The 14566-nt window shown below is 41.0% G+C and overlaps 1 protein-coding gene across 3 annotated transcripts in view; it reads right to left on the reverse strand.

Moving 5' to 3' along the window:
• LOC122614110 (protein sickie) overlaps positions 1 to 14566 on the reverse strand; it is a 131847-nt gene that overhangs the window by 99756 nt on the left and 17525 nt on the right. For 2 of the 3 annotated variants that reach the window (XM_043788594.1, XM_043788593.1), the window contains exons 1-2: positions 2834 to 2923; positions 1192 to 1362 (exon numbers count right to left, since the gene is read on the reverse strand). In XM_043788594.1, the coding sequence (XP_043644529.1) occupies positions 1192 to 1362; positions 2834 to 2908 (246 nt within the window). In that variant the 5' untranslated portion in view covers positions 2909 to 2923. Of the gene's footprint in view, positions 1 to 1191; positions 1363 to 2833; positions 2924 to 14566 lie in introns of those variants that run through there. The other variant, XM_043788592.1, reaches the window with a different exon arrangement.

Here is a 14566-nt window from a genome sequence, read left to right on the forward strand (position 1 = left end):
TTTGTTTCTTTTTCTTGCGCTTTTTCGCTTTCGGATTTTGTTTTTTCGATTCTTATATTTTCTTAGCAGCATCACGTGCCACAACGGCGCACGTTTAGCTGAGCTTATCATTTTCTCAAAGACTTTGTCTCCTGGCATCTCTAACTCGCAGTCCCTGCCGCCTGTTTAATATGCAAAACGTCAACTAACCAAAAACTGACAAAGTTGAAATAAATTTTTATTTCATGGACCCGCTTTCAGTCTCTGTTTATATATCGGCAATGAACTTGCCGCAGAATCAGCGCAAAACCGACGAAAATATGCCAAAGCCTCCGGGAGTCTTTGCTCCTGAAGAGCTGAAAGAGCCTAGCGAAAGCTTTTTTTGGCAATCTTCTCACGTAGCAGACAGAAAAGTAAAGGAGAAAAACCAGGAAAAATGCACAGTTGGGGCTCCACAAGGTTTTTGTGGAGCCCGGAAAACCAAAACTTTTTAATTTTAATTTTAATTTCATAAATGCAGCGAAGTGCAACCATCGCTGCAGCAGATTCGAAATCGTTGTCATCATGCCAATTCAATCAGAGGAACCGGTGGAGCAACTGGCACCTGGTGCCAAATTGCTTAGTGCGGCGGAAATCATCATTTTCCAACTCGTAACTGAATTGTGGAGCTGCCGCCGCAGCACGGATGAAAAAGTTTGTCATACGCCCCGTGGTACAGCCAACACGGCGGATGACGGATCCACCTTTCAAATGCACACCGCACTCGAAGCGTGTGAGCGTGTGTATGTGGAATATTTTCACGTTGAGCCGGCATTTGCATATGTCGGATAATGGTCTGGCTTTAGTCGCTTTCCCTCTGTTTTTCCACTTCTCCATTTTCCCATTTCCATTTGGTTTTTTTGGTCGTGTAAAAAACAATTAACGCAAAAAATGGGAGTGACTCATGAGCCTTTGCGGATGAAATAATCAACGCTTAGATTTTTCCACGTTTCCAGGGACATTTCAGTGGTGCGGTAAATGAGCAAAATTCCAAAGAAAATCAGCTAGTCATTGCCTAATGGAAGTTTTTCCTGCAGTTAACGTTTAATTCAAATTATTCTAGATGGTTGGAGAGCTCTTTTCGTTGAGCAAGACGTGCAAATACATTGATTATCCAAGGTTTGCCCTTCTACTGGTAAAATGGTGGAATTCTTCCTTGGAGTTAAATCTTACCATTTGCTGTTGATTCTTTGGCTTCTTGACCAAATCGGGCACCTTGAAGCCGGTAACTGCCTCGATAACCTCGGCGAGAAGCAGACCATCTCGACAGTCGGCGGAGAGATCTGTGACTTTTCTTTTCGACTTGGCACGTTCCAAGTAATAGTTCGCCCAGTCTGTGTATATCTGAAAGGAGATGAAAACATATGAATTTAAATGTTTCATAAACGGCAACCTAATGGTGCATTGAAGTTGTAATTATGACGAGCCATCCCAGCTGTCCCCTGGTGCTGCACAAAACTGCAGTCTTTTAGCAATTTGGCTTTCAGGATATCATTAGCAATCCTGCCGTTCGGCCAACAGCAACATATGCACAAGGAGCTGAGCAAACAAATTAAAATTGAAGATATTTCCTCCCAGAGAGCCCTTGCAAGTCGTTAAGAAAATCTGTGCAACAATTTTGGCTAAACGAAAAATCCTCTTTATTTCTTGGCCGTTCTAGTGGCCTTATCCTCATCCCATCCTCAGCCCGTTCACCTCCCTTCCCCCGCAATGTCCTGCATTCATTTGTTGTCTTTGGTCGTCCTTGGCCCGGTATATCCTTCATCCGTCTGACTTCCTAAATTCGGTTACATAAATTTAACTACAAGGAATACAAGTTATGTGAATAATGCCGAATGGGTGTTTGGGCTTTATGGGCTATTTCGAATTTTAAAAGTCTAAGGTCAGATAGCAATGCAAAATCAAACAATTTTGATATCTATTGGTAAGCTACGAATATTAAAAAATATTTTGAAAATTAAAGATGCATTTCGGTTTGCTTATCTATCTAAAATCATCTTGCATACACTTTCTTTTGCGAAACTTCTGATCTTCAGGGTATTTGAACTTTCCTTTTTGTTTCTGGCAAGGGCATTATTAGCTTTCAGACATTGGCCCTTACGTCGTTAGCCACATCCTTACATAGTTTTATTGTGCCCCCTGCCAGTTGGCAATCCTAATGTGGCCCTCATCTTCCGGACTTTTCTGCATATGCATGCGACACATTTTATGTTCGCCTTGCTTGGCAATAAAAATATCTTGCATTGTACTTTTGCTATCTTCGCCAGCCTTCTGTTTGTCTAGCTGCCATTCTGTTATTGTCCCTGGCCCTGTTCTGGCCCTGTTCTGGCCCTGTTCTGGCCCTGTTCTGGCCCTTTTGGCCATACTCCTCTGTTCAGCTATATTCCATTTCCGACCGAGTTACGGACGGGCTTTACATCTCAAAGGGCCAGACACACAACAATGGACTTGGCCCAGGACTTTGAGCCGGCTTGCTTGTCTAACTCTACCCCATTTTTCAGCTGCTTTCTTTAGGCTCGGGATTTGGCTTTGGCTTTGGCATTGGCTTTGGCATTGGCTTTCCGAACAATAAACTCAAAACTTGTTAGTGGAAAATAGCCGGGCAAATGCCACTGTTACTGGCTTATAGCTCATGAGCTGCAAGGACTGCCTCGGCGTGTGTATCTGAGAGATACTTATGTTTATAAAGCGACATTTTTTCCACTTTCCACGCTTGCAGCGTGACATAAATTCAGTTAGTCTTGCTGAGCACAAAAAGCTACTCTTTGGCTAATTAATTTAGTTCCATTAGTTGTGTCTCGTCCTTTATACAAACCTCGGCATAGTCACGCGTCAGGATGCCGTTGATATTATCACAGGACCCCTGGTAGCTCACACAGCGAGCCAACATTTTTCCGCAGCTAAAAAGGTTCACTGATTGATGGAGTTGATTCCTTTTTTTATTTACACTTTTTCACACATTTTGTTTGCATTTACAGGGAGTCGTTTATCATTTGGAATGGCAAATGGCTCTAAATATTGATATAATATTTAATTATCTCACAGTGTCAAGAAATAGTACAATTTTACGAATTAATACAGCATTTCAATCAATTAGAGGGTTAAATCCATTGTCCAAATAAAGAACATGTAAAGGCTTGGAACAATGCCCCACAACAACAATTTAAAATGTCCTTAGTAAGGCCCCATAATACACACACATAACAGAGCCCATTTTTCAAACTCCTGTACTTATTACACATTATGCACCTTTCAACCACAGCCGTGTTTATGGGTAAGCCCTCTCAACACGTTTCCTTCCTCCAGTGCTTTTCATAAATAATAGATTGCTTCCAACGGTTGCCCGCAAGTAGAAGAGCTGCACTGTAGAATGTATTATTTTTTTACAGTCCCATTAAAATGTCAATTATGATAAAGTTTTATTGGAACACCGAGCGCTGAACACATTAAGCCTTATCAGCGGGACCAGAATGGAGCCCGCCTTGGTAATAATAATAATAAAAAACATTAGGCAACATTTTCACTTTCACCCTTTTCAAAAACACTTCCCGTCTTCTAAACAAATACCTGGTACCATTTAGGGAGTATTGGTTCCCTGAGAAGGCCAGTATTTGAATTTAGAAGGGCTTATAAATTTAAAATGAGCTTCGCCAGCTTGCGTTTCAAAATGATCTTAAAAAATATAAAATGATTGGAATTGTGGAATTGTATGTACCTAAAGCCCTGAAACTAACTGAACCTCTTGCTTCAAGCATTGTACATTTTAAAAAATATCGCATTCAAGGGTATTTAAAACCCTATACACCTCTTGCATGCCTTGCACCTTGCTTACTTACTTATTATTTATTTTTTGGAGTTCCGTGTTGAAAATCACACGCCCACTTGGACAAACTAATTGAAAATGAAAGTGGCACCCTGAGCTGACAGCACCAGAGGCATCCTCGCCATCATTTTGCCAACAACAGGTTGGTTGTTTGGCTGCTCCCGAACCCGCGTTCCGGAAATGGGTTTTCGGGCAGGACCCAGGTAGCCCCAACTGTCCTCTTTTTGGGGGTAGCGCTTATGCATAATTGGAGCTGACACCCTTGTCAGCGACAATTCAGATTTGTGTAGGCCAAGCATTTTTGCTGGCCTGATAAGTTTTAGTTCGGGGCTGAAAAGGGGTTGACAAATCGTCCAGGAAATCAATTTCGGTATTGGGGGTATGAGTGTGGGTATGGGTATGGGTAAGAAAAAGGTCAAACGGCCATTTAGGAAATGAAAAAGCAGCCACGCCCACCATCCGGGGTCTCTTATCTAGTGTGTAAACATTTTTCGGGGGTTGAGCGGTGTTTCTGGGTGAACTTTAGCCCTGAAGTACTTTACTTTACTTTCTGTGAAATGTCAGTGAAATGTCAGAATAAAAGTAATGCTGATAAAAATTTTATAGCTTGTCAGAAATGTGCAAAAAACAAAAATAACCGCCCCCGAGGGCTTGCTGTCGCATTCCCTGTTCCTTCTGTTCTTTATCAAAAATGTCGCGACTTTGGTACTTTACTTTATTGGAATTTGCATGGCAACAGCTACAGCAACAGCAAAAGCGACAGGTGATTTTAGGGACATGGTGGGATGCTTCGCGTCGAATTTATGTTAAATCGAACGGCCATAAATGGGGTCTGCAGGCTGTTAAATAACTCCATCGATGATGTGCGCCATGTGCCCAAGTGGGTTTCGGTTATCTCGCACTTAACAGTCGCTTTAAGCCGCTTTAAGGATTGGCCAAAAGCCTCTGAGTGCCAACTCAGGTGTGTGAACTCCTGCCATTCTGCACAATTCTAACTCAACGCGGCCTCAGTAAATTGATTCTTAACAGTGCGTTTCAGCCATGGTAGTTCAGCATAAATTATTATTATTATTAATTAATATAATTGTTGAATATTAGGAATTCGTTCTCATGTCTTGCAATAGTAAATTATTAAGTATAGGCTTAAAATTATGATTATATTATGAAACGCTGTGTAAATGAATTTTCAATACTAAGCCTCTCACATACGTTGCTCCTGAACATCGAATATGCTCGAATGGCATCCAGTGACAACCTGTTGTCAGCCTTTGATAATGGAGCTCCCCGACTTCCATATTCCCTCATCGGAGCATTACACCCAGTAATATGAGCAAAACTCTCCCCAGGATATGGCTTTGTAGTCAGCATCCCCATCTAACCTCATTAATTTGGATTGTATTATCGGCTTTTATCGCATTCGACCCAACATTTCAGGCATCTTCACTTCTTCCACCTGGAACTCAATTTGCCAGAAACTCAATGAAAGCCTCAGAAGAAGGAATCAAATCACAGATTGACATTTGAAAGTAATGTCAAAACAATCTCGGACACCTTTCGCCCGGCAACTTTGATTTGGAGGGACTTAAAGAAATGGGGATCGGGGAGAAATTCGAGGCAAGTGAACTGATTGGGCCAATGTGTTGATGTGCCCAATCAACCGACTTTCATATCAAAGGCAGGTCCGTCAACATTGCCAAGAGTTGGGGGCACAGAGTGAGACATCGTTTAGGATGGGTCTATCGCATAAGAGGGTAATAAAACCGCCTTTAAGCGATAAAGGCATTAAAATGCCTTTAATGCATTAAAGAGCATTTACAAAATGCTACCTACAAAAGCTATTAAATTAGAGTTTGCTTTTTATGAACTATAAATAGCATATCATGTAGTGATAATATTTTAAAATAAAACATTAAATGAATCTAAAATACTACGAAAATGACTTTAATAAAATGAAATGTATTCGATATAGCAAACAAGTTGAAGCAGCTATAATAATATACTTTTGTAATTTTATATTTGTAGCTATGTAATTTAAGGTAATCTATTTATTCAAATGAAGCAAAAATTACCATGAAAATAAAGTTTAAAGACCCTATTAACAACGTTGCAGACCAAATCTGCAAAACCGGAGTTTCTGTTTGTTATACATTGCAATAAATTCCTTGTCTAGTGCCATTTACTCTCATATGCAGCTTTTCAAATTCGCTTACACAATTTTAAATAAATAGGCAATTCAAGTGTTTTATGACACTGAAATGGACGGCAAAGCTCTCCACAAAGCCCTTCCTTCGTTTTCAGATAATCATTTACCAACACACTTTATCGCCTACAAAGGCCAATAAACTAAACCCTTGTCTCCGCCATTCAAAACCCCTCCCTCGTCATTCAAACATTCAAACATTTGTGTAGGTGTGTCAAGTGAATAAAAAGCCCAAAGTGATTATGGGCAATTTCCAGAAGAACCCGTGAAAGAAGCTTCTGAATTGAGTATTTCTATTTGTTCTTCTATGCTGTCGACCCGTCCATTAATTGATAACAATTCGTGACACAATTATTGGAAAGCTCGCCTCAATTCTTTTATTACCCATAACAACTAGGCGAAACTGAAGGCACAGCAAATAAACAAGAACATAAATTGCGAAAACTCAGTTAAGGAGGGGAAATCAGCATTTCTGCTGATGGACAAACGGAAAAACGCGAAAGGAAAAGTAAAAGTTGAGACAGAAATGCTTGTCAACTGTCACATAAATAAAATATAGAAATTTATTTTTTGGCAAAGCCAAGCGGAAACTCCAATGCCCTCCCCTTCGTTTAGCGATTGTCAAGAAGGAAAGGTGAGGGATGGCTTGTCGCTTTTAATAATGACAACTCATCAAAAATGTATATGACCCAGTTGCCCGGATCCACACACCCCCACAAATCAACCTACTAAAAGATGCCAAAAAAAGAACAACTTTCACAAATAAAACACAAACGGATCCATAACAAATCCCAAATATATATAAAAATATATTTCATCCGACAAGTTGGCCAAAACTTTTGCCTTACTGTTCGGCTAAAGTGCCGCCAGCACTTTCATGGCAAGTGGAGAAGGTCCTTGGCGGGGTGAAGGATGTTCCAGCTGGGGCTAAGTGCCAAATTAGCGATGCACGGGGTCGGTTGCTCCAAAAGGTCTCATCGGGGAGTATTTACGGGTCAGATAAGTGGCAAAATATAGGATACAGGGCACAAGATACGGTCGATCAGAATTGATATAAAGTGTTGAATTTTGAATCTGTCGGTGTGGGAAACCCATTAATCTATTACAGCTTAGGAAATATATTCAAGCTGTACTTGTCTAAATACACTGAAGTAGCAAATTAAGATATTGTCAGAGTTCACATGTGCTCTTAATATAAACTTTGACACAGATCACAAAAGATAACAATTTGATTAGTGTCATCTGCATACTGCTTTATTTGGGCAATTATCGCGATCCACACATCGACAGCTTCAGCAAAAGCCGAACATTTTGCTGGTAGTTTTCCCGACCATTAGTCCGCTTGACCTGCCGCTTTATCTGGTGGAAATCCAATGAAAGCTGCTTTATGCAGACATTAAACTAATTGCCCGACGCATCAGCTGCTTGCCTAATTTTGCATAAAATTTGCACAGAATGAAGAAAAAACACCAATGGTTGACCGCAGGGAGTAGGAGAAAAGCCAGGAAGACCGCATATTGGACCGCAGGATACACACGAAGGGACTAAAAACAGGCCACTACGCCAAAGTCAATGGGCATTCGGGCAATTGAGCACAGATGCGAGTTGAAAGGACCGGTCGCAGTGTGAGTGACACGTGGGCTGAGTTCTGAGTGGACACAACCACCCAGCATCCGCTGTAAGGCACAATGGAAATCGATATGTGGGCTCCTAAAAATAGTACCCAATTTCATAATGATTAAAAGGCTGACCCGAAAGCTGGCAGGCCAAGAATAAAGTAATTTTTTAAATTATGCTTTCAATTAATTATGCGACGCCACATTGCGGCACCCTTTGGAAAATACTGCAAACGCAAAGAAGAAAACTTTCTGGCGTTAATTTAATTACCTCTAAAATGCCGAATGAGGGGTAAAATGGGCTCAACTGCTTATTATTATGCCGCACGAATGGCAGCGCGGTGTTAACAGCTGTTAAGGCCATGGCGTGTTCGGGCCAACTTAACAGCCATGAGTCACCTGCAATTGACGTCGAGGGTGTGGGGTGCGGGGGAAAATCGTGAAAATAAGAACCCTTTTAAGAAGCTCCTGGCTTGTATTACGCATACGCAACGAGCAACGAGCCGACCGAAAAATGAAGGCACAACAAGGTGAAAAGTTGCCCGGGGGGGCGAGCAATCAAAGTTTGCCACAGGCAGAGAAAACAAAAAATTGTTTCGAAAAGGGTGCCTCCTTTTAACAGCTTGTTTTTACGTTCGAATTTAAAACAGCTTGCAAAAGGGGGGAAATCAAAGTCCCGGACTGGGAGCTTGAGGAGCTAAGTGGAAGGGAAAAGGGGGCACAAAGAAATTGTTGCCTAATGGCTTCATTGCTGATGGGCTAAAAGGGTTTGGGTTTCACAAAAATGAGCTCGTTGGAGCTTGTAATGCTCCGTTGTGTGCAAAGGCATGGGGAATTTGTATAATATTTTAAAATTAAGTATTTTCCTTTAATATGATTTGTGGTCCATTAATAAGGTGGAGAATAGGAAAATTAAACCCTTTAAAATGCATTATTTTGTGCACATCCGCTGTCGCTAAAATTATAATTGTACTATTTATTTCACTGCAACTAATGTAATTGAAATATACATTTGTTCTGTTTTAAAGTTAATATGCTGATGACTTTAACAATTCAGAAATTCAACACGACCTGTATTATTCACTATTTAATTTGAAATTTATTAACCACATCAATTACCACGCATTTCGTTCATTATAATGGGAATTCAATTAAACTGTTTGTTAAACATTAAGCCCTCAGCACTCCGAAAATTGATTTATTATTGCTGGCACTATCATTTAATGTGCAGCATTCAATAATTTATCTTATCGGGCGGAAACAGGCATTTTCCACCCCCGCCAAAGCGAAGCGCATTTTTATTTACACTTAATTAACTGCATTTTCCGAAGCACATAAATTTCACTTGATTAAACCATTTGCTACACTTCTTTCTCAGAATTCTCTTTAAACAAAAAACGACCGAAAGCGCAATTAATCCATTAAAAATAAGTCGAACCAGGGGAACCCGTCTAGGTCTAGGCACGCTTTTCAAATCTCTTTTCCGCCGAACCGAACGGAAAAGCGCTTTTCCCCAACCGCTAAGCGACGCGATCACAAGCGAACTGAGCATCCGAGAGCATCCAAATGGGAGCATCTTGCTCCTCTTCCAGTTGGGAATCTATTTTTGGTAGAATGCCAGCAACATTTTCACGATGGCCGGCAACATTTCGTCGAAACACACGAAAGAAAATGCGTGTAAAACGGAAATGTTGCTGCTGCCGGATTAAGCGATCGTGGAATGGAAAATGGAATACGGAAAATGGGAAATCTGTGCACACTCACCGAAAATTCAATTACTCAAACCATTTTGGGAAAAATCTCAAATTTAAATTACAAAACAAACAATTAGATTTGGGCACAAGTGAGTGATGGAAAAGCAGCAACTCCAACATGCCAAATGCACCAGCACAAAACAATGAAATGAAAGTATTCGTGAGTAGAGGAAAACAGAGGGTTGGTAGTAAGTGTTCCGTTCTGTAATACAATATCACTCAAGATGGAAAGTTTTCAGTTTCAGCGGTGCAAGTTCGGGGTGGCAAAGATGGTGGCCAATGCAAATAAGTCAAGTTAAAATTAATTCACATTTCACAACGGCAGCAGCAACAACATGTTGACCCAAGGCTAATGGTTAAACAAAAACAAGGAAAGAATCCTTGCTTATTTTCTGGGTATGTCCCGAACAGCAAATTGATGGGTGGATGGGTGGACACAAGGCAAGACGCGAAAGTCAGAATGGAAAGTCAGTAAGGGATGCATTCTTCTTTTTTGCAAGACACTTTAAAAGTTTCCCAACTTAAAACCTCCTATTTAGTTTTCTTTACCCACCTGTCAAGCCAGTGCGAAATTAGCGCTGCAGCCCCTACAATAAAAACTATTCAACTTGTAGCCAGTCATGCAACAGTTTTCCCCTTTTGGCCATAAGACATGCAAAGTCACTACTGAGGTAAATCAGTAAATTCGAACTCGCAGAGTTGCAAAGCGAACTTACAAGGACTTAAAGTCCAGTGCTGCAGTAAATCAATCTAGGAATAGATACATAAATTGCGGACTTGTGGGTATCGTAAAGCTTAAGTTGTTATGCCCTAAATAAACACATTTCAAATTTATAAGAAACCTAGTAAAGCATTTATAAAAATAATAAACACATTTATAATTTATAAGAAACCTAGTAAAGCATTAATAAAAACAAGATAATTAATGAAAAAACAAGGAAGTTCCTACTTTCTGGGTAATTTTACACACACTAATTGTGCACACTTCATTCAATATGTATTCGAATAGATTTAAAACCAAATAATTAAAAAGGTTAGGATTGTGGTTGACAAAACACTTAGATTTTTTGTATATAAATCAATCCTAATACACTCTTTCGCATCTAGATCCCACGACGGCTCCCCTATTAGACATCAAAAACGATAGTTCTAGCATTTTGCCAATTTGTCGCCCTTTGACTTGTTTTTCTAAGCCACCACTTGACATCGTACCGCAGACCACTTCTGATTAGCCCAGGCTGAAGTTTATCGATGCAGCCGATTTAATGGGAAGCTACTCGAGAGACTCCACGCCAAAGCATTCATACCACTCATAGCACTCATACCGCCCATGGCAGTGCCACCTTGACAGCACTTCGTCTACATCAAAAGCAATTGCTAAACGGGACCCTCTCCATTCGACGCCACTGAACCCAGACAATGCATCAACAATATCTAAATATATGCAGCTTGTCCACTCTTTTAGCCGGCAAGCCCCATGGGTTTCCAGTGCCATTGCCAGTGCCAGTGCCCCGCCAACTTTATGCCAGTGCCACACGCTATTTTTACAAACAATTTTGCAAGTTGACAAGGATTGGGGAGCAGAACAACAGCGAGACGTCTGGGATGGAGGAGCACACGACATTGAACCACAACACGGAACAGGATCGGCATTCCGGGGATCCAGGGGATTCAGGGCACCCAAGGGGAGGAGTCATCGGGAACAACATGGCAACTAAGTGGCCCCTTCAAGTGGCTGCTTCCTGTGGATGAGGACGTGGTCGGAATGGGGATGGGGATGGGGATGAGGGTTTGGATGTAGATGTAGATGTCCCTCCAGCTTGTTAGTTGTTTCGCAAATTTCCTTCTCGCTCGGCCAAGTCAATACAGCAAATTTTTGCTGACTGGCAGACGTTGGGACTGATGAAGACTAATTGCAGTTAATGCGGCGTGAAAACGGCATCATCAATCGGCCTTAGAGTGTTGCAAGTGGCAAGTTATGAGCGGACCTATATGAAAACCACCACCAGACATAAACAAAGGGAAAACGTGAAGAGTTTACGCCTAATTAAGTAAACTACTCATGTTAATTAACACAGAAGACAAACAAAAGGCGCGGCGCAACTCATTTGGGGTGTCAAAAATTCGGGGCTATTTATAGGATGCTGACAACAGGCACTTCAAAATCAAAATTCGTTTAATAAACGCACAGGCAGCGGGAGTCGGGGGGAAGTCAACAAACTTGAGAGTGGGGAAATCGTTTCAAAAACAAATTAGGCTGCTCACATAGAGTTCAAGGTCCGAATTGCTAATGAGAAGCAAAAAGGATGTTGGGGTATATAGACATTTTTGTAGAATATAATTTTAAGGGCTTTGCTGTTTGCTTATTTTATTAAATATAATGAGAAACTTTTTTATTGGCCATCAACCTTAATTGCAACCTTCGGATTATGAAAAGCGCTCTTTATTGTTATTAAATTTGTATAAATTAATATTGCATTATTGTTGGAATGTTTGAACGAAAAGCGAGTAATTCAAACATCTCTCATCCCGATCCCAAGTATAATTGTGAGTCAATGACTGGGTATTCCCCGGTGGCAGATAACGTGCCTGATCGCTTGGCGATGCGTATTTATAGAAATAGCACAAGTTACACTGGCTCCCAGAGAAACATGTGCCACACTCCCAACTAGGCGTGTCTTGTTGTCTGCCGGCGCTGCATCTTTGACAAAATAAATTGCATCAAGTTCAACGCCGCCAAATGTCGAAGTGGAAATAGGGAAACTGCTTCTAAAAATATGTAATAGTACAGCAGCCAGTTGGGAGGGAAAAAACTGTCAACGTGCCTCATGATTAATTGCAACGTTGCACCGACCGGAGGGCAACTTCCTTCCTTGTTAGAAAGACAGCGCGTGCGTGGACCTCAGAAAACGAAAAGAAAAACTGAAAACCCGTGTGCGGGCCTGGAAAACCTTTGACTGATCACATGCGGAAGGAACAGGAGGTCAAAATATAGCACGAGTTGGGGGAGGATTTTCAGCCACATGAGTTCATGGCGCCATAATTTATCGTCTCTCATTAGGAGTTGTTATAATTTCATAACTTTTCAGGGAAAGGGTTGAGCTCATGTGACAACGTGCTGTAATTAATTTTCGCACCACGTCCTTAAATTTAATCGTAAAATAGTTCTCCAACAGGCCACTTTTAAGTAGTGTGTCACAATTTCACATGGACCATTGCGAAACAAGTTTATGGACGCCACCGCCAGCCAACTTAAGTCCTCCTTAAGCACTACCTCTCCCCGCTCCCCCGGCGACGTCGTCGTAAATTACGAATAAACCACAAATCACACATTATTACAGCATATTAAACCATTCCGAGAACATCAATAAAACATAAAGAACGGGCACAAGAACAAGTATGTAAAGGCCGTGCGTTTCTCGATTTCTCCCTCTTGACTTACGGCCAATGGAGCATTTGCATGTTGCTTGGCAACATTGTTGCAGGCCCACAGAAATGAGTTGACATTTTCTGGACTGTTGTTGGTACCCTGTAAGTGTGCAGTGCTCGACAAACTGCTTCCCATTCAGGTGATCAAAAAGATAATGCTCCAAATTGATTAGCCCTAGATGTTCTTGCCTTCTCGACAGGTTCAAAATTATTTTGTTGCGTTTGCTGCATAAGAAACTTTAGTTGAAAACTGATCTTTCCATGGGACTATATACTTTAAAATGACATCATTAGCAGGTAACAAGCGGTCTGTGTTTTTCACAAAGCCATGTTATTTTTTTGCGCACTTGGCTCTGCCTTTTCGCCCCTGCTTTCAGCATTTTTAAACTTTCATGCGGACTTTCAGCGCGTCGGATGTCACATAATTATGAGCGTGGAGCACGCGTCTGAGGCAGCTGGCTTTATTATTTAAGCCCTTATGCGTGAGCATGTGAACTATGTACATGCATACATACATACATGCACTATGGCACTATGGCAGGATGCATGTGAGTGCGGTACATAAAGGGTGCAGGAGTTTATGGTAAAAATGCCTGTTTTTTACGACGTGCTAACTAGGATAGGATGGCCCCGACAGACGCCACATCTACACCGATTTCCTTTGGCTTCCGTGGTCGTGTCTGGGCATAAAGTCAATTAAATGTGTATAAATTTAATGAGGACGTCGGTGGAGCTTAATGAGCCCGTAATGCGCACTGCACAAAGAGCGATGAAAGCCGCTTGTCTCCAGTTGCTTAATGGGTATTTCGATGCCCGTTAATCACATGCGAGTGACCAAATCGAGACTATTATGGCAGTTCACAGGTTAACTGCGCCACACGAGGGCCTTTGATATGGCGCTTTATTACATATATGTACATATACTCGAAATACCTCTCTTTCTCTTTTCCTTTTACTTTTTCCTTTTAATAATTTAAATGCATTTAAACGCATTTAAACTAACTTGAACTTATGCGATCTTTATTTTTAACATGTGTATCACCTATATATTTTCCTCAATTATAATTCATAACCAGCCATTCGGCTTGTCAATACATCTTACCACGAAAATAACTTTAGAAATTTAATTAGATTCTTTTGCATAATTCCCATTTTTGTTCTTCCAACTTGCCAAGGTTTTTCGATAAGTTCCTAATCCACTTACAACTTATTAGCATCGACAACATCGAGCCGACAAACAAAATCGCCAAATCAGCTTACCTGAAATGAGAGAGAAGCGGGGCAAATTAGAATTTTAATAATGAAACCAAATTAAAGTTCATTTAAATATGAAAATGAAACAGTAAGCTAATTAGCGGCCAGAGACGCAATCTTGAGCAGATTGAGTTACCCAGGCTTGGACTTTTGGCCAAATATCAACAGCAATTAGGAGGCCAAGATTTTAAATTCGTAAAATTCCCTTTTCGTTTTGGCCACGAAAAGCCTTCCACTTTGCGTTGGTAAATATTAGGAAATTCCTTGCATTTACCATCAGCTTCGTGGCTTCATTTTACGCTTCAAGTGTAGTTAATGCCATGAAAATTCCTTTGGTCTGCCAAAAAAGTGGAAAGAGGAAAATAAAGGAGCAACAAAAGGGAGGCGCCTACTTGCACTTGTGAAGTTGGTCCATTGGCCATCTGGCAACCATTTCGGAGCAAAATGGAGAAACGAAGAGCCAACCATGTCA

Source organism: Drosophila teissieri, chromosome 2R (assembly GCF_016746235.2).
Source record: "Drosophila teissieri strain GT53w chromosome 2R, Prin_Dtei_1.1, whole genome shotgun sequence".
Classification (NCBI taxonomy): domain Eukaryota; kingdom Metazoa; phylum Arthropoda; class Insecta; order Diptera; family Drosophilidae; genus Drosophila; species Drosophila teissieri.